This window comes from Macrotis lagotis, chromosome 4 (assembly GCF_037893015.1).
Source record: "Macrotis lagotis isolate mMagLag1 chromosome 4, bilby.v1.9.chrom.fasta, whole genome shotgun sequence".
Classification (NCBI taxonomy): domain Eukaryota; kingdom Metazoa; phylum Chordata; class Mammalia; order Peramelemorphia; family Peramelidae; genus Macrotis; species Macrotis lagotis.
The window spans coordinates 223,458,895-223,486,712 of record NC_133661.1 but is presented as its reverse complement, the minus strand read 5'-3'; the positions used below and the strand labels follow the sequence as shown (position 1 = coordinate 223,486,712).

Here is a 27,818-nt window from a genome sequence, read left to right as displayed (position 1 = left end):
TTATTCGGTCAGCAAGTATTTATTAAGTGCCTGTTAGATGCTAGTCACAGAGGATACAAAACCAGTTGTTGCCCTCAAGGAGCTTATACTCCACCAAGGAGATATGATATGGACACAGATACAGAAGTACAAGAAACCATAGCATCGGAAACTAGAAGGAACTAAAGAGGCATCTGAACCATCTTCCTTTTTTTAAGTTTTTGCAAGGCAATGGGGTTAAGTGGCTCGCCCAAGGCCACACAGCTAGGTAATTATTGAGTATCTGACACACTGGATTTGAACCCAGGTACTCCTGACTCCAGGGCCGGTGCTCTATCCACCACGCCACCTAGCTGCCCCTGAACCATCTTCTTCAGTTTACAGATCTAAGGCCTATCTTGCCCAAGTAGTTTACTTGGTCATACCTTCAGAATTTGAACCCAGGTCTTCTGATTTCAGAACTATTTCTCTTTAACATTTAACACCACATTGCCTCCACAAGTGCAAAATAATTTTAAAGGGGAAAAGAGTAGACTAGGGATATAATCAAAGGCCTCTTGAAAGAGGTGACCCTTAAGCTTAATCTTAAAGGTGAGCTAAAGATTCAAGAGTGAGAGCTGATAAAGGAGAGTCCTTTAAACACAGGGACCAATAGCTGGTGAAGAGAGAGATGTTGTTATAGTGAAGAAAAATTTTAGCAAGAACATAGGATGCAAAAGTGAGGAGTCAAATGATCTGCCTGCAGTTATTGAAAAGGGCTTTAATATAAATTTTAAATTAAAAAAAATCATAGTATGTCTCACATGGTCTATAAAATTATCTCAAGTGGCAACTTAACGGTTTTCATATTTGTTTTCTAAAAGAAGTTAAATTTTTTCAAATGCTTCCCTAATGCTGTGAAATACCTGAGACCAGGGGCGGCTAGGTGGCGAGGTGGATAGAGCACCGGCGCTGGAGTCAGGAGTACCTGGCTTCAAATCCAGTGTGTCAGATACTCAATAATTACGTAGCTGTGTGGCCTTGGGCGAGCCACTTAACCCCATTTGCCTTGCAAAAAAATAAAAAAATAAATAATAATAATAAAAGATTTCATTTGTAAGGAAGATCAAGCCAGTACTATATTGTAAAAACCTTATGGACGATATTTCTGTATTGAAATTTTATAAAAAAAAAATCAAGCTTTTGGAATATATATAGGGGGTGGATTGTTTTCATTGTGTGTATGTGTGTGTGTGTGTGTGTGTGTTTTAAACACAACTAAGAAATAAACATATACCTTTTCAAGTTGTCAGTTCCAGATTTTGATCATAATCAATAATTTAATATTGGGGATTGAAAATAGCATTTTCTTGGGGGGGTGGCTAGGTGGCACAGTGGATAGAACACTGGCCCTGGAGTCAGGAGTACCTGAGTTCAAATCTGGCCTCAGTTGCTTAATAATTACCTAGCCGTGTGGCCTTGGGCAAGCCACTTAACCCCACTGCCTTGAAAAATCAAGAAAGAAAAGGAAAAATAGCATCTTCAAAAGACTTTGTGGAATAAAAAACTTGTTTGTCAAGTTTGATGGCAAAGAGCATTTTTCCATTAGGTTTATTTAAGGCAGTCCTACAAATTAATGCAAAGCACACAATATGAAGTTTTTAAATGAAATTTAAAGAAAACTAAATGATTACACAAGATGACCACCAGTCCTTATTTTACATGCCAGGAAATAGGCCATTGTCTTGGTCAAGACCTCGATGTGTGTCTTTTTGTCTTAAAACAATTCATTTATCTATTAAGAATGCTTTTCCTCCAGTATATAGATTGAGAATTGAAATATCATTGGTCAGTATACGTGGGAGTGCAACCAGAAAATTTAAACTATACTTGTTGTTTTTCTAATTAGGAAATATGAGTAGCAAGGGGTGTTAACATGTTCTGAAATCTATACTTACAGAATAGAAAAACTTTCTTCAGCCCTTCAGGTTTGTTTGTCTTGGCACTTTTACCTGCTGTCAAGTGCTCTTACATAATAATCAAAATAATAATATCAGTGATAAAAAATCCTTTTTAAATGATTCAGAATAATTTTTTTTAGAAATTGTGGTTAGACCTACTTTAAAAGAATGGAAAGGCAACCTAATTATGTCAAAACATAATGAAACATTCTTTGTTGCAAGGAATCTTTTAATAGGAGAATGCATATTCTTGAATTAAAATGTCATTTCTTTATATTTAAAGTTGAATGTACAAATTTATTTCAGCAAATTTCAATGTTCTGACTTTGTTTAATGCATGTTTAAAGGCTGCATCTAATTAAAGGTAATATATGTGTTGTACTCAAAGGAGATATGAAAGGATAATCTCTCCTGGAGGGTGGTGGTAGCAGGGGTGGGGGTGTGTGGAGATCCCTGTTTGTGGGACATTTCATATAGTCAGATTTTTTCTTTGATGTTTTGATTAGTTTTGCTAATTTTTTTCTCTTTGGAAAAATATTCTTGATTATGAAATGGTTGTCTAAGAGGGATTAGGGAATAGGATACAGGAAAAATTTTAGGCTAGCAATACAATTTTTGTCTTTCAAAAAATGATGAAAGGGGCGGCTAGGTGGCGCAGTGGATAGAGCACCGGCCCTGGAGTCAGGAGTACCTGAGTTCAAATGCGGCCTCAGACACTTAATAATTACCTAGCTGTGTGACCTTGGGCAAGCCACTTAACCCCATTGGCCTTGAAAAAACCTAAAAAAAAAAAAACAAAAAATGAGGATATAGGAAGAAAATTGTTCTGGAAAAATGTGAACCATAATCCCAAATTAAGTTCAAACAATTTTCATCCTTTGAGGACAATTCAATTAGCCAAATATTTATTAATATTTATTGTGTAAGGCATTTGTACTGAATTATATAAAGACAGAAATAGAAAAAGGCCCCTGCCATTAGAAAGCATATATTCCAGGGGAATATAATAAAATTAGATACGGAAAGACAGTTTAAGATTAGAGAATCTGGAAAAGTTGTATTTAAGTTGGCATTTGAGCTGACCCTTAATGGCAACCACAGAACCTATTCATAAGAGACAATCTGTGGAAAGGCCCCCAGGAACAAGAAGAGGCTGCCAAGTTTGGGGAAAGAGCAAACTGTCTGATTTGGCTGAAAATGTAATGTGATTAATGTGAAATAAATCTGCAGCACATTGGGAGGGACTTTAAATGTCAAGCCACAGAGTTTGTTTTTGCTCAAAGACAAAAGGTAACCACTTAAGATTTCTGAGCAGGAGGTGACATGATCAGACATATTTCAGAAAGGTTGTTTTTATTTTTTTATTTTGCAAGGCAATGGGGTTAATAGGCTTGCCCAAGGTCACACAGCTAGGTAATTATATCCACCTAGCCACCCCAGAAAGGTTATTTTGACATCTGTGTGAGGAATGCACTAGAGACACATATCTTCATTTTTTTTTAAGTTAGAGTTCAAAAACATGCGCAAAATAGAAAAAAACCCATATTTTCTTTAAAAGCTTAAACTTATGAGACTTTGTTAGTATTTGGAATGTGTACAGAATGCATACTTGTCTGTTTTCTTTTATACTTTGTTGTGAATTAATGAGAATAATCCAAAATTCTGCTTTTGTGTCAGTTATAAATATCTTTAACCCCAAATTGTCAAGCTTTTTATTTTGGGGGGGGGATATTAACAGGTTATCTGGGAGATAGGTGGAAAAGTTATAGAGCATTTAATGTCATTTAAGCATAGATAAGGAAATGGACTCAACTCCATTTCGTTCATAGAGCAGAATGTGAGAACTTTACTTATTTTTTTCTTATCAATGCCTATATGGAGCTTACAGACTAGAAGAGAGGCAAGGTACAAACAGATTGTGGGGTGTAGGACCCTGCAATGAGAGGTGGGAGTTGAGGAAATTTTAACCTATGGTATCAGATCACAGAAGGTTTCATGCACATGGTAGTATTTGAGTTGAGCTTTAAAAAAATAGGAATGCCTCTGTTAAAATTTTTCTTTTTAATTTCTTGTGGACATTTCTCCATTCTCCTGTTTCTCAACCCTTTGCCCTTTTGTGGCATATCTGACTTGCAAAATGTCTTGAAGTGTTGCCAGCAATTCCACTAGTAACCTTGTCCATCTGGAACACAGAGAAGTTGGCCACAACCCGTAAAATGCAGGGAAGCAATAGCAGTGTTAGGTGTCTTCTGAAGGCTATTAAACTATAGCCAACATAAAACTGCTACTTTTCCCCAACTTGTCTTAGTACTTCCTTACCAAAGTGAAGATTTTCATGAATGCTTTCATATTTAAAAAAAAGTATCAGATATATTTAATGCCAGATGGAAATGATTCAGCCCAGAGAAAAAATACAAAAGCTGTTTTTGTCTACCTTTTGAAACTTATTAAAAGAAAAAGCATCTTTGAACTCTGTTACCTACTTTATGATTAGAAATGACTACAATCAAAAGATAAAAACTTTGGATCTAATGATAAGAATGCATATATAAGAAACTTTCAGCTCAGTGTTTGCCTGAAAAAGGATTCCTTCATAATATAATTGCCTTTGTTGTACCTGGTATCCAAAAGACGCCAGAGGTAAGACATTTACCTTACTTTAAGATTATGCATGTTGCATTACTCTCGGGACAAAATAAGTCACTGGTTTTATGCAAACTATTAAGGAAAGATTTGTTTCCAAAATTTTCTTATAGGGGAAAAAAAGCATATATTTTAAATATATTATATTATCATATATTATCAAAAATAAATGATAGCGCCAGAATAAAAACTTGGAACTTTGGACACTTTGTCCTTTGTTCTTTTTGCTTTATTACTTTGCTTCCTAAGAGATTGAAATGCAAGAATACCAGTAATACTCAGCAAGTTTACTATTCATTCACAGACAGCTTCTGACCAGCATCAGCCAATAAGACTGAGAGCTTCCCAGACCTTTTCTTAGTATTCACAAAATGTTCTAAGTGTGAAACACTTAATTGATAAGGGCTTCTTTTTTACTCTGCAGAAAAACCTTATATATTTTAAAAACAAGGCTTGTAATTCCCTTGCAACCATAATTTAGTAATGATTATTTTTATTAGGTATATTATCTATACCTAAGTATGGATAAAGGTTAGCTTATGGAACTATCTAATAGTAATTCGAAAAGAGAAAATTGGTGCAGGAAGGCTGATGTGATAGATTTACATTGGGCACGGTGTAAGCCTGAGTTCAAATATTGCACCAGACTTTAATAGGGATTTGATCTTGGGCTTGAATTTTCTCATTTGTAAAATGAAGATAATATAGCACATATCTCTCAGGCTGCTTGTAAGGATCAAATAAGGTAACATAAGGCATATAGATATATATTCTATATACAAGTGTCTGGCACATAGCAGGTACTAGAGATTGCAGTTTCTTAAATTGTCAGTTATGCCTGTATGTTTTAAGTAGCCACAATGATTTTTAAAGTGTAAGTCAATCTTATAAGATACTAAAAAATTAAAATGGAAATAAAACCAATTAAACCATCTATGACCTTATTTTAAAGGGAAAATCAGCCTTTCCACCAGAAGAGGTGGCTAACCATCCCCAGAGGACTAGATTAGTTAGGATTTCAGTGAATCCTATATATGCAACTTCCTAACCTGTGTGATCATAAGCCTGTAACTATTACTACAATACTCAGCTTCCTTATCTGTAAATATGAATATCCTATCTGAAAGCTCTGTAAAGAAAGTACTTTGGGGGTGGCTAGGTGGCACAGTGGATAGAGCACTGACCCTGGAGTCAGGAGTACCTGAGTTCAAATCTGGCCTCAGATCTTAATAAATACCTAGCTGTGTGGCCTTGGGCAAGTCACTTAACCCCATTTGCCTTGCAAAAAAAAGCACTTTGTAAATCTTAAAATGGATGTGAAGGGGGTGGCTAGGTGGCGCAGTGGATAAAGCACCGGCCCTGGAGTCAGGAGTACCTGGGTTCAAATCCGGTTTCAGACATTTAATAATTACCTAGCTGTGTGTGGCTTTGGGCAAGCCACCTAACCCCATTTGCCTTGAAAAAAAACAAAACCTAAAATTGATGTGAAATGTAATTTTTTTTTAAATTATACAGCTAAGAGCAGTAGAGGGCAGAGGTTTTTGTAGTTTAAAAAAGATATGCCTCTATATGTATAATGAATACTTTCTTCTAGAAGAGTTGGGAAATACTAGATATGGCAAACACCAAGCATCACCACAAAAAAATTGAAATTAGTTCCATTTTATCTCAGGAAATAAGTAGTTAATGATTTGGGAGACATTTTCTGCATTAGTTATACCACTAACTTTTTAAATCAAAGCTCAAAATCAGTATCAAGTGAGAAAGATAAAATGAGAATATATAATGTGTAGGTTGAAATAACTCTGACCTAAGCCATGGATGTCCGTCCCCACCCCACCCCACCCCCAGAAAAATAATGGAAATAGGCCAAAGAAGAAATATCAACACAAATGACGATAATTCACTATTTACTAAAGAAATTTAACCAATAAAAACCAATTGCCAAATGGAGGACCAAAAGAACCTAGGAAAACAAAGTCATGTTGTAAACATTTAGTTCACTTACTAAGCAGAAAGATATGAGAGGTCAAGGCAACATTACTATAGATATAGAACATAAATTCATCTGTAAAATCTTGTGGAGAAAGGAAGGTGGTTTACAGTATCACTTCTTGAAAAAGTAAGATGCAAAAGAAGGAAAAACAAGTTTAAAGAAAGCTTAGTGAAAGATACAACAAAAGTCAGCCTGAGAATATTTAAGAATGAAAAAGATTAGAGGATTTCATATATGAAGACAGCTAAGTAGTCCAGTGGATAGAGTACTGGGCCTGGAGGCAAGAAGACCTGAATACACATCCAGTCTAAAACTAACAGTGTGTGTGGGCAGATCACTTAACTTTTGCCTCAGTTTCCTCAACTATAAAGGGGATAACCTGTGATTCAAATTATATGCTTGTTAAATGCTTATTAACACAGTGGCCACTATGAAAATGTTTATTAGTCACAAAACTGCCTGAAAGATATGGAGAACACATAAATCCAATGTTTATTGACTAGAAAAATGTTTGATTTGGTAGTTTATCACTGCCTCTTTTCAAAAAAGTTTCTCCCATGCTTATGTTAAAATCATACAAAACTTATTTAAGAAAGATAGCAAGATGGATAACTGTTGAAGACTCCAATTTTACTTTCAAGAGAAAAATATAATTTTATGCTTGTCAAAGATTTGAAGATCTCTAGCAGAGTACAAATGGGCTCCCTAGAGAAACTTCACAGATAGTGAGATCCTCCAAATGCGCCTATCTTATTTCTGGACAACATTATTTTGATTATATCAAATCCCCAAAACACTGAAGACTTCCTGAATGAAGTTTCATAATTATTTAAGAGTTTGACCTAACTATCCATACAGTAGTAAATCAAATGGACGAAGAATGATTATTGTCCAAAATATGGCATAACAGTTGATTGGATAACCTATAGAGCTGCCTCACTGATACATACATCTTGAAGAAACAGCACATGGACAAGTGTGGGGCTCAGAGTTGAACAGGAGAGGGAAATAGCCCATTTTAATAAATTAGTTATAAATTAAAAATTCTTTTTTTTTTTTTAAATTTTATTTAAGGCAATGGGGTTAAGTGACTTGTCCGAGGCCACACAACTAGGCAATTATTAAGTGTCTGAGATCACATTTGAATTCGGGTCCTCCTGACTCCAGATTGCGTGCTCTATTCATCGTGTAGCCATCCCCGGAAATTTAATTCTTTAAAGAATTTTAGGGGCAGCTGGGTGGCGCAATGGATAGAGTACTGGCCCTGGAGTCAGGAGTTCAAATCAGACCTCAGACACTTAATATATTATTACCTAGTTGTGTGGCCTTGGGCAAGCCATTTAACCCTATTTGCCTTGCAAAAACCTTAAAGAAAAAACAATTAAATTTCCAAGTCATCCAGATAATAGAGGAGTAGAGTAGTAATGAATGTTATAACACATTACAAAGAATTATGTAAAAGGCATAAAGCATATCAATAGAGAAATGTATAACCAGAAAAAAAAATGAGCTGGACACAGGGAATGAGAGAAACTAATGGACAGCCCATATGCTACTTTAGTGTTCATATAATGTCAGGAAAACTATGGTGATGCCATATGGGTGGCCCTCATATGAAGGATTTATAGGACAATGAGGAAAAATTATTCAGGATAGCATAGATAAGTTGTGATCTGAAAGTATTCATATTGATGAGGTCACATCTGAAATATCAAAGATCAGTTTGCCCCATTCTTAATAATGAAGGATTTATACAGTGTACACAATTGGTAAGGTAATTTCTTTGAGACATTATCCTAGCAGTTAGAGGTCAAAAATGCCTCTATTTTAAGATATGGGCCAGGAAACAATAAATGATGGTCTGCAAGTTTCTATTTAAATCCTTAGTAAAAGTAGAGGGTTACATTGAGGCAGCAACAAAACCCTTTGGGATCATAGTTTTAAATAGAAGTACTCTCCAAAGCCAAAGATTTGCTAGAAAGTGGAACACTACAGAGAAGCTAGGAGAAAGCATGCTTCTAGTTTGAAATGAGTATTTTAAGCTCCCTCATCACCATTTTAGACTCCATTAGTTAATCTATTCTCTCTGATCTCATATTTTAGTTTGGCAGACTTGATGCATAGACAAAGTTCTAAGCATTTAAATGGCTCCCAAACTCTAAACTCAAAACAAAATAAACCCAGGGTGTACAATGAATAGTAGTTATTTTGAACATTAATAATGGGAATTTCTCAAGGCTAAGATCTAAAAGAATCAGGATAACACAATTCATGATACTTTATCTTTGATATTGATTGGAACTGGGTTTGACAATGTCTACTGAAATTAATATAAATATAACCTCTGTAAGATAAGTGAATGTAGGTAGGTCAGTTTACACTACTTAATTTTTAAATTGATTTTCAAAGCAGCTACAGTCCCTTAGAATGGGCAAATAAGTTGTTTAGTGATAAGATGAAGCAAATTACAAGGAAAACAAGGTTTTTGTACAAGTTTTTTTTGTACAAGATTTTTGAAAGACAAGGAATACTCAATTAGATCGCCTGTTGTTTTGTTTTTAAAGCAGTAAGTATATGAAAATAATTAAAAATTTTCAGAACCATGATCTAGAATTAAAATTTGTTGAATGATATCTTAAAAAATGCACAAATTGGGGGTGGCTAGGTGGCACAGTGGATAGAGCACCAACCCTGGAGTCAGGAGGACCTGAGTTCAAATGTGGCCTCAGACACTTAATAATTAACTAGCTGTGTGGCCTTGGGCAAGCCACTTAACTACATTTGCCTTGCAAAAACCTAAAAAAAAAAATGCACAAATTGAAGAACTGATTACTTGATCTTGATGTAAAAATAAACCAATTGCAGATTTTTAGAAGACCCAGAAGGAGTCTTGGAGATTTAATCCAACCTTTTTACCAATGAGGAAACTGAGTTTAGAGAAGTTAACTCTACTTGTCTAACAGTTTTCTCAAGCCTGTAGCTTGCAGAGCCAGAAATCTTTTTGAATAGAATATTTCCCCAATTTTACATTTATTTGGCATAGATAGGAGTGTAGTCAAGGCAAATTATGAAGGACAAGACATGTAGCTGCTAGGATTAATGGAAAACATAAACAGCGGAGTTTCCAAACATCTTATTTTAGTGCTTGAGAGTAAATATAAGGGGGTATAAGAAGGAATCTAGTTAGAACTTTAATATATATTATAACTATAATATATACTATATTAAGACACTTTAAAATGAGAACTGAACGAACTATTTCATTGGGTGATATAATTCTTCGATGGCTCCTTGAAAAGAAAATGTTTTAAACTATTCAAGTTCAGCAATTAAACCTCTAAATTCAGAATTCAGGTCTATGTGGTAAAGTCTTTTGAATCAGAAAAATCTAATTATTAAAAGAGACAGGATTTGGACATGTTGAAGCTATTTTATGTGATTGCAGCTGCCAAGAGTCTTTAAAAACATTTCACATATTTAAAACACATTAGGTATTTACCCATTCCATTTAATGGACCTGTGGTATAGTCACAAATGACTTGGTCATGGTTTATAAATGGCAATAAGGGGTGTGACTCTCCTTGTTTAAAATCAAAGAATTATTTTCTGGGCGGCAATTAGGACACTCCCTGAATTCTCATAGCATTTTTTTCTATTTGTATGTTCTTGAACATATAGTGCCATTAGGTTATACATGTATAACTTATCTCTAATTAGATTATCAGTTTCCTTATGAGCTCAGATTGTTAAACTTTTTGTTTTGTTTTTGCAAGGCAATGGGGTTAAGTGACTTGCCTAAAATCACACAGCTAGGTAATTATTATCAAGTGATTTGAACTGAGGTCCTCCTGTCTCCAGGGCCTGTGCTCTATCCACTGTGTCACTTAGTTGTCTCCTTATACTATTAAAAAATACTTGCCTAAAAGACAATTCTACAACGTGTGATGAAAAATACCATCCACATCCAGAGGAAAAGCAAGGAATTCTGAATGTACACCAAAGCATATCCTTTTCACTTTTTAAAATGTCATGGTTTTTCCTTTTTATCTCTGATTCTTCTTTCACAATATGATCAATATGGAAATATCTTAAACATGATTGCACACATAAAACCTATATCAATTACTCACTGTCATGGGGAAGGGAATGTAGGGAGGCAGAAAAATGTAGAACTCAGGGGCAGCTAGGTGGCACAAGCGGATAAAGCACTGGCCCTGGAGTCAGGAGTACCTGGGTTGAAATCCAGCCTCAGACACTTAATAATTACCTAGCTGTGTAGCCTTAGGCAAGTCACTTAACCCCATTTGCAAAAACCTAAAAAAAAAATTGTGGAACTCAAAAATTTTACAAATAATCTATGCTGAAAACTATCTGTACATGAAATTAGAAAAAAGATATGTATAAATAAAAGTACTTGTCTACCAGAAAGAAAAGCCCTATAATGCTCACACATGACTGAAGACATTTTATGAAATTAGTACTCCAACCATCACTACCCCAAACATAGGGCTAGTCTCTTTAAGGCAGCTATTAAAAAAAATTTTCCATCTTGTATGTAATAAGATTTTTATCATCAGGTATCCTCAGCAAATCAAAGTTATCTTTCTACAATGCTACTTATCTTAAATCTGAAAACTCATTTTTTGGTAGCCAGAAGTCAAACAAATGAGAACTTGAGATCTGCAAACTGACCAGCCTACATTCTGATGGGCTATTTGGGTCATGTTCTGCCATCCAGAAGACTACAATTTGTTGAATAAACATTAAAGTGTCTTAACTTCTGGTATGGTGCTTAAGGCAGAATGCCCATCCAATCTTTCAAATGAAATACAAAGTCAAGTTTTCTGAGCAGATCCAGCAAATGGATATGAAAATTTATACTGTCCTAAGTAATTTTTTACAATTTTCAACAACTTACTTCAAGATTAGGAAAGATCTATTAGTTTCCATTCTGAGTTTATGGCATAGATGTATACTTCTACTGTTGAACTTAGGATTTTAAATTATCAGTGAAAAATTTTGTCCTGCTGTTAATGACCTAAGATTATAGTAAAAATAAATTCTGAGTTATTAAATATGAAATTATTAGCTATGTAAGTAATAGCTTCAGTACAGAAGTAGAAAAATACAAAGATTGTGTCCTGCTAACTTAATGACTCAATACTTTCATTAGATCTCCAAAAGATATTTTCATTGAGGTAGCAACTAAATTCTGTTCCAAGATCAGAAGGAAAACATTCTTAAACTTTCTCTACAAGTTCCAAAATTTAAAACTTTTTGCAGCTATTGTCTCAAATAAGTGATTGAGCCATCAATACTTAATAGAATCCTAATACTTACATCAAAACAGCTTAAAAATTACATGGTCATTCTTTGTTAATTCCTAGAAAGGAAAATGAGCAGATTATCTATATGCAACAAGATGTCTTTGAGAAGTTTGTAAAATTCAAAGAGAAGGAAGCAAAATACTTAGACAAAATTTAAATTTTATAATCATGTTAGGAACTTTTTACATTTACTACAAAGGAAGTATACATATCTATTCATTTTTGCCAAAAGGAAAGATTTGTGAATCATTATTTCCTTACACAATAAAACAAAATCAGAGTCCAGATTTATGTCCTCTAGGAGTTTTAAGTGGAATGACATGATCTTGCTTCCAAAAAAATCTGAGTGACATCTTCAGTTGAAGTCAACATGATTGCAGTACTGTATGTTCCATTGTCTATCTAAAAATTTATTATAAAAAGTTGCCTCTTCACATTGCAAAAAAAAAAGGCTCAGCCCAACCACAACTTCCTCTGTAAACTTGAGAATCTCAGTCTTGTGATTAAACTCGGTACACAGTACTTGTAGTTTTATAATCAGTTAAGAAAAGTGTTCGTTTCATGTATCAATCAGTTGTAATCTGCTGATCTGATTAGAAGCTTTGATGAAAGTTTGGTGGCGATTGCAAATAATTGCCAGGCATATAGGAATGATACAATAACCCACAGTTTTGGGGTCAGCTCTTGTGCAAGAATAAAGGAACAAAAACATCTGCAAGTATGGGATTAGAAAAATAATTGTCCACAGCCAAAAAGGCAGAGAAAGTAGTCGAGCTTTCAGGGAATGTGTCCATGTGGTTCCTTCCTGTGGCTCTTTTGGATGTTGCTGAATGTGCTCCAAGGCTAGTCTGTTGTAAGTTTCATTGATTTCAAAAACATAGTAAATTGCTGCCGCGCTTGCTAGCAGATACAGCCCCACTCCAATCCAGCCCATCCTCTGGCGGAAGTTCATCATTCTCCATGCTCTGTGCCTGGCAACGAGAGAACACAAATATGTTGAGTACTGGAGACATTGCAAAAGTCCTATTCACATTACAAGCTACAAAACTGAGCGCTTTAGGTTTAAGATTTTATAAAGTTCTTATTTTGCACTCGGCTTTCAAAAACCATTAAAAATGTAAAAGTCATAAATTGCTGAGCAAAAAACGTCTAGTAGCAGCATGTTGAAAATTCACTACTTTTATGTTTAACTGGCTGACAATCCCATAATTATACATACAATAACATCCTGTCTAAAAGTGCAACTTTTTTAAAACATAGTTCTAAGTATTATGTACCTCAAGTTGAAAACTGGAATCAAGCCAGCCTCCTGAGGAGCGTTTCACCTCTTTTAGTTGTTCAAATATTTTCTTTTTGGCACAGATCTAGGGCTTTAAATGTTCTCCTGAAAAAAGTTTTAACACAGCACTCAAACCGACTGCAGGAAATCTAAAGTTAAACACTAGCTCTTGAACACTTACAGAGTTCCCATCCTTCCTTTTCCCACGGCAAGAGTTACAGAGCCAATTAGCTCAGAATACTGGGGGCGCTTTGGCATTTCAGAGGCGACCACAAAAGAACAGAAATCCTCTTCGGAACTGACCTCAAAATAAAGTAGCGGCCCCAGTCTCCCCAAACTTGTGGTTACTGCGCTCTGCCCGGACCATACGGGTCAGGCAAGCGCCCGTGGCATCACTCGGGACCCGCTCCTGCGAGCTGCCTCCGGGTCCGGGCACGCGAGACCCAGGTCGGAGATGATTAACGCGAGCGTGACCAAAGTCAGTCATGTGGACCCTCCGGCCCCGCGGCCCCGCCCCCGCCCGGCCCCGCCCCGCAGCGCCCCGCCGCATCTCCAGCACCGCGCCGGCTCGCTCTCCGTCCTGCTCGGCCGGCCCGGCCACGGAACGGGCCGCCGGCTCCTCCCGACAGCGCCGCGCCCTCCCCCGGGAGCCCCACACTGCACCGCGCCCGGCGGAGGGAGCGTCGGGCGGAGGCCCCGCGCCCCGGGCTGAAGGGACCGGACATCCTGGATTCCCCGGGAAGATCCCGGATCTCACCTTCCTGTCCCAGGCGTCCGGCTGTCCCCGAGACCGCCGCAGATCGGGGCTTCCGGCCCCTGCCGGAAGTCATTAGACAGGGAGACCGGAAGTCCCGCCTCACTGGCGGGTGGCATGCCGCGCCCCGCCCCAGCTCGGGCGATCCTCGGCTCGGGGCCGGAGACCTGTGGAGGCGCCAGCTGGCCTAGGGCTGGCTGCAGTTTTCCGCGCGCTCTCTGCATGTGCGCGTGACACTGAGTTAGGGGTTCCCTTCTTTCAGTAAAGCGGGAAGGGGGGCGCCTGTCGGAAGGGACCCGGGGATGTTGCTTACAAAGCCCTTCCGAGGCCAAATTGACCGTGTCGGAGAGATGGCCGGACCCCAAAGCCTTCGTTTCACAGAGAATGAGGCCACAAGGGAACGCAGCAGTCTGCCGTCCTCGCGCTGGGGTTGCTCTTTTAAGGCTCTCTTCTGCTGGAGGCTTGTTACAGATAAACAAATGCAGAGTATAGTGAGGGAGCTCCAATAACTGGGCAAAAATGAGAATCAGCTGCATTTCAGGCATTGCACAGAAACAGGAGATGAAATGTTGAATTCGGGAGAACAGCTGGAAGACCGGTATCTGAGAGGAACACCTGTAGGAATATTATTTGAAATAAGGCTAGAAAAGCAAAAATTCCAGCCAGTGCAATTTGTATTTAATCCTAGAAGCAATAGAGAGCCATTGAAGGATTTAGAGCAAGGGAGGTGCATGATCATTAGTTTTCTCCCTATCGTTTCCTTTCTTGATTTGTCTCCTCCATTTTCCTTTCATCTGTTTCCCACACTCATGCTCGGTATTCTCCCCAGATTTGAAGCTTAGAATCTCAGAATCTGGAGCTGGAAGGGATTTCATAAGTCATCTATACTTGTACCTCCTCCCTCACAAAGTTGTAATGAGTAGATGACCAGTAGATATTTTTAGAAAAAACACTTTTATGATAACAAAATACTAAACTTTTTACTTTAATAGAAGCTCTTTGAAAACAGGGACTTTGTCGTTTTGTGTTTCTACCTCATTCAGCACCCAACACAGGTCTCTGAGTATGTCCCTTGGATACTCATTTGTAACCCCTTGTCTTCCTAGCTTGGAGCCCTCTGACCTTAAGTGTTGATAGGACACTGAAAGCATTGTGACTGCTGATTGGTTGAGGAATTCCTATGGACTATGAACCAGGACGAACTTTGGAGGCAAAGCAACTTTGGACTTTCAAATGGCAGATTGACAATCTCCTGAGAGCCACAGACGTGAGGAAGTATGACCCCTTGATTCCCAGTGCCTTAAACAACAAAGTTGAGAAAACACTTTCTGTGGTGAGATCTCTTTCCTTTGATGATCCGAGATTTCTTATTTCCATCCAAAGTATTCTTTTAATTTTGTGTATTTTTTTGTCAATTTAAAATCTTTATAACTTTCCTGATTTCTGTTTTTCTATTTAAATTGATAAAGAGAAATACTAACTATTCATGGTCATCTTTTCTTTGTGTGACCATCATTGGGTGAGAAGCATCTAAGCTGGTAATAGTAAGCTAAGTGATACTTTCCCTTTGAGAGTGATCAAGGAAAATACTTCCATCTGAAACTTGTATCCCTAGGCTACAGATGTTTTACTGAGGTAGATAAATAGAATTCCAATCTATTACCATTCTTGTAGATAAGAATATAAGAGAGACTACCCACCTACAGAAACCTTGGATCTAGTTAGACCCTCCCCTACTAGACAGCATAGGTGCAGGCATGGCTCTCCTCATTATGCTCACAAAAAAGGAAATTGTAGTCTTTATATATATATATGGTAGGCCAGATCACAGAGCAGACATCTCTTTATGTCTCTCTTGACCAAATTTATCTCTGTATTATATAACTACCGTACAAACAACTTTTTATATTGAATAAATGTTTCAGTGTTATTGAATGAATAAAGAGATCTACATTCTTGTGATTGGTGAGCAAATTCTGGATTCATCTAGTGCTCTTCAGTGGTGCTTATTTCCCATAAGTGAAGCCATAAGACATTTAAGATCATAGAAGTTCTTTCCTGTCTAAAAGTTTGTATATGAATGTTCTGCCATTTACTAGCTGTTCCATCTTGAGCAAATAACTTACCTTTTTCTTTGCTTCAATTATTTTATCTATAAAATGAGAATGATACCCACTTTCAGGCATTGAGTTAAACTAAAAGATTTCTTGAGGTCTTTCCCATTCTATCACCCATGATCCATTACTATAATCCAGGAAATATGCAAACAGTACCCATCTCTACAATAATTAAATGAGTGGGCATCCCCCTCTCATTTTTCTTCTCAGCCTCCTTATCTCCATCTTCTTCTGCAACTCCACATTTCCCTGGTCCCTGTATATCTTTCTTTTCTTTCTGTTTCTTTTTCTTTCCCAGTGATACCACAAAACTAGGTCCACTGAGTCCAATTGTGAGGAATACATTCATTGTTTACAGACATCTATTCCAACTATGGTATCTAACTTTACACCCAGTAGAATATGACCTGTTTGAGGGACATGGATTCTGTTTTCTGTCTATTTGTTCATACCAAATACAAAATTAAATGCTTGTTGACTGCCTGTTGGTTAGCCATGCTCAAGTTGGGACTGAGTGAGAGAGCTTGTTTCTTTACTTTGGCTATCTTGCACAAAGCAGAAATAATCAGGCAGAGGGGCACCAAGAGAAATGACTTTTCAGATCAATATTAAGTTAACAAAGCAGGGGCAGCTACGTGGTGCAGTGGATAGAGCACCGGCCCTGGAGTCAGGAGGACCTGAGTTCAAATCCAGCCTCAGACACTTAATAATGTCCTAGCTGTGTGGCCTTGGGCAAGTCACTTAACCCCATTGCCTTGCAAAAAAGAAAAAAAAACCTAAAAAAATAACAACAAAGCAGTAGCCGTTTAATCTTTATAGTTGCAATCCTTAAAACATGATTCTTTCAAATATTAATAGGAATGTGGAGCAAATGATTGCTACTCTGCTATGTGCAAGGTGCCATGTAAACCCAGCAGAGAAGGGGAAAAGTGGTCTAAGACAGCTCTGACCTCCACATGTTTATAATCTCTTTGGACGGGTAAGACATATATGAAGCTCCTTCAAACTATGAATTGCTGACACTTTGGTAACTAACTATAACGTATGCTAGTATGTGATAAATGGCATATGAAAAGTACATGTGACATGAGTACAGAATTAAGAGAAATCCCCGCCCTGGGCATCTTGTGCCCTGTTTTATTAGAGCTAAAATTGAAACTCCTTAAGACTCTTGGTATGGGGATTGCCCATAGTTTGGGAGTCCTAAGTTTCTTCTCTCCTGCTCCTTTTTCTCTTGGTGAAATTGCAGACTGCTTAGAAAACTTCAGGAAAGATACTTGTCAATTCCAAGCCCACCATTAATGATAAGCATGAATTTTATTCCTTTGAGGAATATTTATTGTCTGCTCTAGGAACCAACTAGAGGCAGCATAAGATCCAAAAAATATCAGATCTTCTGCCTTTCATGAGCCTATAATCTCATTGGAGAAGATTAGGCATATACATACCCCCCACAAATAGATATACATATATAATGTGTGTTTGTATATAAATTATGGAAAAATACACAAATAGTATAGATAAATAATAAAAGGTTTTCTTATATTTATAATATATAAATGTATATATACAAAACAATGTATTATGGCATGTGTGCTGCCTTTTGTTAGAATTGGGTTGAGATGATCAGAGGTAGTTTCAAATAGGCTACCACTACACAAGTAGTTTTTTAATTAGATCCAGAAAGATAGATAGTTTTGACATTAGGCATGGAGGAGTAAAAAGTGGGAGCTAGTGGTGGTAGGTCACAGGGAATCCAGGACAAAATGAGGAGGCACAGTTAATTAGGAATAGGCTGCTCCTATCAATCAATAAACATTTATGTGCCAGACTCTAGGCTAAGGACTAGGGAATACAAAAAGTCAAATGACAGTCCCTGCCTTCAAGGAGCTCACAATTTAATGGGAGAGACAGCATGTAAACAAATATAGAAAAAGCAAGCCATATACAGAATAATTAGAAAGTAATTAAGAGAGGGAAAACACAGGAATTAAGAAAGGGTAGATTTTCTGCAGAAGGTAGGGTTTTAGTTGGGACTTAAAAGGAAGCTAAGGAAGTCAGGAATCAAAGTGGAGGTAGGAAAGCATTTCAGACATGGAGGACAGCCAGGAAAATTGCCTGGTGATGAGAGGTGAAGTGATGAGTTGATGGAAGAGCCAAGAGGCCATTGTCACTGAATCAAAGAATATGTGTTGGGGAGTAAGGTGTAAGAAGACTAGAAAGGTAGGGGGCGACTAGGTTATGAAGGGCAGTCACCAGAAAGCAATTTTCATATTACCCATACCATTCACTGCTGTTTCTAGGTGTACTATTTGATTCTACTATAAAATATCTTACACAATAAGTTATTCTTTATAAATTCCTATAATTGATCCAAATATGTGTATTTCCTTGGGTCCATTGGTGAAAGCTTGAGGTGTATGGATAGCTTGGTAAATCACACAGGGTATAATAACTTTCCTAACACAGGACTAGAATGCCAACTCCTACATTGTTAGATTTTTTTTGGTTCTCTAATAAAGGGAAAGGGGAAAATGATATGTCTTTCATATGTTTCATAATTATATTCTTAAGGACATATTAATATGAACCTGGTCTTTTTAGTTCACAACACCACATTATAAACCTTACCTGTTAATTTATCCATGGTGCCTGACTCACTAAGAACAACAATGCCTTCAGGCCCCACAATAACACTTAGTGTTACATAATAGTCAAGGATGGCCTGGAACCATAGATTGGAACTATATTGTGAAGGCCTTGAGTTCCAGATCAAGTTTGTTCTTTATACCATGGACTATAGGGAGCCAATGAAAGCTATTCCAGAAATAATGTGCAAAAACAAATTAGAGAATTTTCTCCCTTCCAGCAATCTTCTAAGCAGACCTGACTTGAGGCAGGAGGGAGTCAAAAAATAGACAAATGTAAAGAAAACAGTGTTTCAGGACCTAGCATCAAGACAACTCTACTTAGGGTAGGTCCAAAATGTGTGCCTATGACTCAGCAGATTTCTTCTCAGAATCAGTTATGGGCCAAGAGTGGACAAGCTTGGCGAGTCTTATGTTCTTCAAATAATCTTCTAGTTTCTTCTGATGCACAAAAGAATGTCTCAAGTCATAAAACAATTCAGACTCAATTGCCATGGAAGTTACAGACAGCACCTGCAATTCATCCTACATCAAGAGCACCAAAGAGCACTCTAAACTCTGAGCATTCTCAGACACCAAAGGCAGAGACACCAAGGCAGAAAAAAAATGAGGAAACAAAAAAGGCAGAGAGCATTGGATGACTTTGAAGTTGGTCACCCTTTGGGAAGAGGAAAGTTTGAAAATGTTTACTTGGCACAAGAGAAGAAAAACAAGTTTATCTTGGCACTTAAAGGGCTATTTAAGGCCCATTTGGAGAAAGGAGTTGAACAGCTGAGGTTAGAAGTAGAAATACAGTGTCATTTTAGTCATCCTAATATTCTGAGATTATATGCTTATTTTCTTAATGCCACAAGAATTCTAATTCTAGAATATGCACCTCATAGATAAGTCTATAGAAAACTTTAAAATCTTTCAAAGTTTGATGAACAAAGAATAGTTACTTATGGCATAAAATGAGTAGATGCCTTATCATATTGACACTCAAAAGAGGTTTTCATTGAGATTTTATTTGTTTGGTTTTTTTTTAGTTTCTGCAAGGCAATGGGGTTAAGTGGCTTGCCCAAGGCCACATGGCTAGGTAATTTTTAAGTGTCTGAGGCTGGATTTGAACTCAGGTACTCCTGACTCCAGGGCCGGTGCTCTATCCACTGCACCACCTAGCTGCCCCCTTCATTGAGATTTTAAGCCAGAGAATTTACCACTTGGATCACAGGGAGAGCTGAAGAGTACAAATTTTGACTGGTCAGTTCATGCTTCCTCACTTAGGAGAGAACAACTTTTTGTAACTCACTTGATTAGCTACCTCCAGAGATTATTGAAGGCAGGCTGCATGATGAAAAGGAGGACCTATGGAGTCTTGGAGTTCTGTGTTATGAATTTCTAGTTGGAAAACCTCCTTTTGAGGCAGAAACCTATCAAAAAACTTACAGAAATATTTTATATAAATTCCTTGACTTTGTAACAAAAGGGACTAGGGAGGCCATTTCAAGACTTTTGAAGCAGAAGCCTTCTTATCTCAGCTTGGATCATAGAAAATTCTTCAAAATCACCAAGCAAGGTGGCACAGTGGATAAAGCATCAGTTCTAGAGTCAGGAGGACCAGAGTTCAAATCCAACCTCAGACACTTAACTACCTAGCTGTGTCACCTTGGTTAAGTCAATTAACCCCATTGCCTTGGAAAAAAAAATACTAAGCATCCAAAAAAGCAAAAAATCAAACACATAAAATCTTAAGATTCTTGTCTTCTAGGAAATTTGAACCAAGGTTACTATGTTACCATACTAGAAAAGCTATTGAAGTTTGATGTAGTTTTGAGAAAGTGTCTTCCACCTGGACTGTTGGGGGGTGGGGGTGGATTAATTTGAATTGTCAATACCTTAATATGCACTAGTTGTAATCTTCATTTCTCTTAGGTAAGTGAGAAAACAACTATGCTTAAACATCATTTAAAAGTAAGACAGTTGAAGGAATAAAAGCAAAACACAAATTCTTGTTGCTTATTGGCTCAGTGCTTTGAGGAAGGTAGACAGAGGAGCTGTCAAAGAGGTAAGGTGCCCTAAACACAGAATATTGATTTTGCTGAGAAAGTTGAACTACAATTGTCTTCATCTTGGTGTCTTTTAAAGGACAATGCAATAACTTTCCAATAACCCTAAATGTTGTTATTTAATTTATTGGGTAAGTGGAGGCTTTTATCATGTGGTCTGAATCTGAACCAAACTGATAAATCCCTAGGAACACTGTTTGAATGTTGACTGTCCTACCAATTTATTAAAGACTTTGTTTAAAAGTAAAAAAAATTAGAATAGAGACAGTTAGAGAAAGGGCTATCAATTTAGAAGCTATTGTAGTTGAATTAACTTGGAAGTCAAGAGAGAGAGGAAAGAATCAAATATGGAAGTAAATATTGAACCTGAGTGATAGGAATAGTGATTGATGGCACAATAAAAGAAAGAGACAAGTTGGTCAGAGAGGCTGGCTAGGAAAGAAAAAGGTTAAGTTCATGTTGAGTTTGAGAAATCTGTTTCAACCAGATATCCAACTAGAAATGTCTTAATAGCTATTCTGGAAATATGGAACTGGAACTCTGACAAGTAGTTAGGGCAAAGATCCAAGTTTATACTTGAGAAATACACCTACTATTATGACCTCTATGCCAGTTAACCAACATGGATTTATTAAGAACTGTCTCTGATCCAGGGATAGTGCTAAACACTAAGGATATAAATACCAGTAAAAAAAGGAAGACAGCGGGGGGAAGATAACACATTAAAGAGTATCAGAAAAGGTGGTGAGGATCAAGTAGGCATGGTGGTAAAACCCAAAGAATGACTGATATTTATTCTGAGTCCTTGCTCAAAATGGAAGAACTAATTAATGGGAGAAAGGGACTCACAAGGAGGGGAGGAAGTGAGTTTTCCATTAATTCTAACTTCTTGTCCTCTTCATAGTAACATCTATGCCAGATAAGTATAAAATTGGTGCAGCCTTCTTTTGGCTTTGTCTTTGAGGTTGAGAAGGCAATTTTCTTCTTCACTTGTATCTTTGGAAGAAATGAATTGATTCGAGAATGTCTAGATAATGAGAATATACAGATAGAGGGAAAGGACCCCTCCATTATCTCACCATGCATTTCCAAAAGCAAGTTCACCAAGCAACATTTCTCATTGTTAATTGTCAACCCTGAAGATGATGGTGTTCTTGACATCAGTGACTTACTTTCTTTACCTTGAGAAGAATGGAAGTGGTTTTGACTTCCACCAAATTGGGCCTTCAAATCTTCACTAGATGATTCAGTTGTCACAACAGTATTTGTTGCTATAGATGATAAATTGCCTTGAGAACAGTAAAATACAACCAGAAAACAGTAATAAATAGTATTAAAACATACCAACTAAAAAAGCATAGAAGACATCTGGACAATTTCAGAAGTTTCACTAAACCTTTCACTAAGGTTTCTTCTCCTTTCTTAATTGCATCAGATTATCTACAGATAACACAATAAAATAATTCAACTCCCCATATTTATCTAACTTCTGAATCTCTAGCAATGTTTTCATCCTCTCAAAAACTCACCATTTCTCCGATCTTGCCTAGATTGGAAGGAAGGGCCCCCAGGCTATTTTTTAAGAATTTAAAGTTGAGTTGAACAAAGTGAGAAAAAAAAAAGCTCAGTGGAGAACAAAATCTTCCTAAATAAAAATAAAGGTTGGGGGATAGTGTCAGTATTTACCTTACCAACAGCTTACAATTCTTACTTCCTTTGTCTATTTTTATTTCATTTTGTTTAATGTGTAGGTTACTGCAACTTCTAAGTGAAGAAAAGAATTTTTTTTTAAAATTTCAGAATGAGTAATTTATAAGGGCAAGGTTGAGTCTTCTCATTCACAAGCATATACACAGTCCTTAAGAACAGAGACAATCTTGCTTTTCTATTTGGATTCACAATGCTTAGCCTAGTACTTGAAATATGTGATATATAACAAGAGCTTAACATGTAATTTTCATTCATAATTTTAATTTATCTTCCCCTCACAGTTCTTCGGCGGGTAAATTTTTGAAGGAGTAAAAGGGTTCTGCAAGTTATCTAGCCCCTTTTCTGTTGTGCTCTCAATTTCATTTGCCAGTACCTGTTAATAACTTCTCCATGCCATCAGTACCAATGATTAGTGCCCCATTATCATTTTAACCAATTGATCACTCCTTATTAACCACAAACCAATAAAACCAATAAACTTTCATAAAGCTGGAGGATATAACAGGAATAGAAGTACCACCAAATCCCCCTGTACCCCCAAGCATAGCAAACTGTCTCCTCATACTTCCTTATTCCTTGGGAATAATGGACTCCAACTTAAAGTGATTGCTATTAACATTTCTGCCACTCAACTCACTTCCCTAGGTGCTATAGTCAATGGACAAGTAAATAGCTCATTTTCTTTCTTTTTTTGTGAAAGATTTTATTTATTTTGAATTTTACAATTTTTCCCCTAATCTTGCCCCCCTCACAGAAGGCAATTTGTCAGTCTTTACATTGTTTCCATGCTATACATTGATCTAAATTGAATGTGTTGAGAGAGAAATCATATCCTTAAGAAGAAAAAAAAATAAAAGAGATAGCAAGATTACATAATAAGATAATGGTTTGGTTTTTTTTTTAATTAAAGGTAATAGTCTTTTGTCTTTGTTGGAACTCACAATTCTTTCTCTAGATACAGATTGTATTCTCCATCACAGATACCCAGAAATTGTCCCTGATTATTGCACTGATGGAATGAGCAAGTCCTTTAAGGTTGATCATCACTCCCATGTTGCTGTTAGGGTGTACAGTGTTCTGGTTCTGCTCATTTCGCTCAACATCTGTTCATGCAAATCCTTCCAAGCTTCCCTGAATTCCCATCCCATTCCTGTCATCCCTGGGGGGATGACAGAAAGGAGCATGAATCAGGTAAGTAAAACCTCACCACCATCATCCTTGACCATTATCACCCATTTAAATCCTGAACCAAAGAGCTTTGGGAATAACATTGTCCACCAAATCACCAAAACTGCTTTAAGCCCAACCCCCCACAGCCATTATTGAGGGGAGAAATCACTATAAGAATAACTTCATCTTCATCTCCACTGGTTCCATCAGCTGACCAATTGCTGTCAAAGGTAGGCTAGGAATGACTGACTGTACCCCACCCCACCCTCTAGACCACTAGTCTTGCTTGTCATCCAGCCCTGGTGGACAAAGAACATCCTTTCCTCATCAAACATCAACCAACTCATAAGGCAGACAAGCCAGCTGAGATGAAGCAGCAATTCAGCCTAACGGAGAATAAGGAGGCAGACTGTGCCAGGAAAATTAAACCTCTTACACTGCTGTAACCACCACCTTCCCTCACACCTAGACAGAAACAGCCTGGAACGAACCTCAGAGCCTCTAAAATAACATACTTTCAGCTCAATATTCTAATTATCCTCATGGGAAGATGCACCCTATGGAAATTCAACCTGGCAATTTGAAGATTGGGAAAGGAAACTTCTTGCCACCAAAATCCTTAGTATTATCAAATGGTGCAACTGATTTTTTTTATTAAAGATTTTATTTATTTTGAGTTTTACAATTTTCCCCCAATCTTATTTCCCTTCCCCCACCCCACCCCCACAGAAAGCAATTTGTCAATCTTTACATTGTTTCCATGTTGTACAATGATCCAAATTGAGTGTGATGAAAGAGAAATTATATCCTTTTTTTTTTTAGGTTTTTGTAAGGCAAATGGGGTTAAGTGGCTTGCCCAAGGCCACACAGCTAGGTAATTATTAAGTGTCTGAGATGAGAAATCATATCCTTAAGGAAAACAACAACAATGGAAATGATATTTAAAAAAAGATTGCCATTGACTTTACTACTGTACCCTAAGGACCTTAGGACATTTCTATCTGACTTGTGGCTAAACAGTGGAAAACATCTTTGGAAAAACACAGATTCCTGTGTTATCTCCCCTATTAGAATTGTGAGTTTCTTGAGAGGAGTGACCAACTTAATTTTTTATTTATATATAGATGTAGATATATAGATATTTTATTTATATAGTGCTTTGTATATAGTAAGCACTTCTCACAATGCCTTGCACCAGTGGAAAGAAGACTCAAATAGAAGGCTGTTTTATTCAAGACACAAGCTTGCCTAGGAAACATACATTTATCCATTTGCCAGCCCTCTGGAGTTCAGAGAGGCCTCCTGACACCTCATGTCCAACAGGAAGGAAAAAGGTTGAGTTTCTTTTTGCAAATTTTTGTAAGCTCACTTTTTTAGCTCAGTAGCTGATCAAAAGACTTTTTCACCTTTCAGTAAATCAGTAGGAAATAGTCACATAACACCTATTCATGTCAGAACTAGAGAATAGGATCTTCTTAAACATTAAACAGCAGACTCACCCTACCACCAACGTGAATTGGCATCAGAAAGAACCTATTATTGCACATGAACCCAGGACAGGACTCTCATTAACCAGTCCCCCATTACATCTAATTTTCACTTATTGTCTCAGATTTTCCTCCCGCTTTATGAGGACTTCAAGTCAAAACACAATATGACATCCATTGTAATTTAAGCATTGGTTTACATTAAAAATTAATTTATCTTTCCTTTGTATTGATATCTTTAATACCACATTTCTTGAAATACTTGGTATTCAACTGTAACAACTAATATTCACCAATGAATGCATCACATCTTTGCCCTTAATTTGAGTTATTTCTTATTTTTCTTATCCCTTAACCTATAACCTGTAGTATTTTGCTTTAAAACCTTGTTTTCTTACTCAAGGTGGCTATTAATCTGCAATCTATCCAGGTCCTGACCCCTTTTTTCAATTTTCTGTTCTCAACCATTTTTGTTTTTTGATTCACCTGCAATTATCTCTGTTAATCTACTCTCCAAACTTATCAGATGAACCAGCCTGCATTATACTTTTTTCCTCTTATTACTAACATAAAAGCTGTACTATATACCAAATAGACTTTAGTCCTCCATCCTCCTTCCTAGGAGCACAATCTTACATTCTCTTTTTCCCATGTATTTATTGCTTCAAGGCAGATTGCAATTTTTCATTTTCTTTATCTGATAATGATTGATGTGATAACCTGAGTGCTCCTCAGATATTACCCTTCTGCACCACTTTTGAGCTTGGGAAAGATGTTTTCCTTCCAACTGAGCAACATCTCTGAGATTTATCTCTTTCTCCTTCCAAAAAGGAAAGAACCTCAGAGAGAGATAGAAACTGTTTTCTGCTCCTGAAAAAGCATCTTATTATATAGCCAATGAACTTTATCCTTTCACCTTTTAGTTCTGTTCCCTTTTATACAAAGAAAATTATTGACCATTACCCTTTGTAGTGTTATGGGCAGAGTTTATGAAAACTCCCCAGTCTGAGAAAAGTGATAAATGTATTCCATTTATTTGTTAAAGAGTGGGTGAAAAAGTGGCAGATTAATGATTTCTCCCTTAGAAATCATAAATCCTTTGGTAACTGTGATTACATTCATTAGCCAGCTCAAAGTTGATTTACAGGAAAGAGTAAAAGCAAAAGGAGACTGATAACCTGAAGCAAATAAGAAGTCTCCTGACTAGTCAGTAATCAGTAAACATTAAGCACCTATGACATGCTAGACCCTAGGGCCATGCTTGAGAAATGTTTCAGAGATGACAGATTTTTTGGATATATAATGGATTGGATGGATAGTGTGAGAAAGGAATAAAGGATGACACCTAGGATTTGAACCTGGGGGAGAAAGATGGACAAATTTACTTTGGAATATATTTAGTTTTAAAATGCCTACTGAATATTCAGCCAGAGATATCTGAAAGGCAGTTAGAGATATGACTGGAGGTTAATAGAGAGATTGAATTGGATAGGTAGATGTAAGAATCATTACCATAAAAATTACATTTAAATACATGGGATCTAATGAGATCCCCAAGTAAAGTAGCAAGGAAGGAAAAGAATGGAGCCAAGGACACTTGGTATGCTCACATTAATAGGTATGATATAGCTGAGAATCCAGCAAAGGAGAATGAAAAAAGTAATCAGAGACGTAGAAGGAGAACCAGGAGAAAGTGGTGTCCTGAAAACTTGGAGAGAAGAGAATATCAAGTAAAGCATGATCAATGCTGTCAAAAGCCACAGAGAGGTCAAGAAGAATGAGGATTGAGGGGAAAAAATGCTATTGGATTTGGCAGTTAGGAAATCATTGATAATTTTGGACAGAGCAATTTCAATGGAATTAGGAGATCAGAAGTTAGATTGTTGGGGGTTAAAAAGAGTGAAAAAAGTAGAGATATCTGTGGTAGATAGTCTTCAAAAGGAATCTAGCTACAAATGGCAAAAGATATATAAGATGGATGAAAGCTGGAATGTAAGGATCAAGAGATTTTTTTTGAGGAAGGAGAAGACAAAAACATGTTTGTAGGCAGTAGGGAAGGAACCAGTAGAAAGGAAGAGATTAAAGGTAAATGATAGAGTGGAGATGACAGAAGGGATAATCTACTGGAAGAGACAAGACAGAAAGGATTTGCTTGTACAAATAGAATGGTTTGTCTTGGTAAGGAATAGAGTTATCTCTGTGTGAGTTAGGGGTTAGGGGTGGCTAGGTGGCACAGTAGATAAAGCACCAACCCTGGAGTCAGGAGTACCTGGGTTCAAATCCAGTCTCAAACACTTAATAATTACCTAGCTGTATGGCCTTGGGCAAGCCACTTTAACCCCATTTGCCTTGCAAAAAAAAAAAACAAACCTAAAAAAAAAAGGTAAGTTGACCATGCTTACCCTTTCATTCAGAATACTGCTTGTAGGTTTTTATACCAAAGAGATCATAAAAAAGGGAAAAGGACCCACATGTATGAAACTATTTATAGCAGATTGATTTCAGAAAAACCTGAAAAGACTTACATGAACTAATGCTGAGTGAAATGATCAAAACCAGGAGAACATTGTACATAGTAAAAGCAACATTATACAATGATCAAACTATGATAGACTTAGCTTTTCTCAACAATACAATGATTCAAGACAATCCAAAAGACTCCTGATGAAAAATGTTAACCACATCCAAAGAAAGGATAATAGAGTCTGAATGTATATTGA

The 27,818-nt window shown here is 37.0% G+C and overlaps 1 protein-coding gene and 1 pseudogene across 5 annotated transcripts; one reads left to right on the top strand and one right to left on the bottom strand.

Moving 5' to 3' along the window:
• Nucleotides 1-9,564: 9,564 nt before the first annotated feature.
• Nucleotides 9,565-13,998, bottom strand: LYSET (lysosomal enzyme trafficking factor). 5 transcript variants are annotated; one of them, XM_074235445.1, is made up of 3 exons: nt 13,922-13,982; nt 13,163-13,269; nt 12,011-12,856 (listed from the first exon to the last, which is right to left on the bottom strand). In XM_074235445.1, exon 3 carries the CDS (start codon nt 12,838-12,840, stop codon nt 12,445-12,447), a length of 396 nt encoding a protein of 131 aa, XP_074091546.1. In that variant the 5' UTR covers nt 12,841-12,856; nt 13,163-13,269; nt 13,922-13,982; the 3' UTR covers nt 12,011-12,444. The 5 variants fall into 5 exon arrangements, with proteins under 5 accessions (XP_074091544.1, XP_074091546.1, XP_074091545.1 ...); XM_074235444.1 differs by lacking the exon at nt 13,922-13,982 and adding an exon at nt 13,468-13,669; XM_074235443.1 differs by lacking the exons at nt 13,163-13,269; nt 13,922-13,982 and adding an exon at nt 13,346-13,669 and having other exon boundaries at nt 9,565-12,856.
• Nucleotides 13,703-19,661, top strand: LOC141522869 (aurora kinase A-like; annotated as a pseudogene).
• The last annotated feature ends 8,157 nt before the right edge of the window (nt 19,662-27,818 follow it).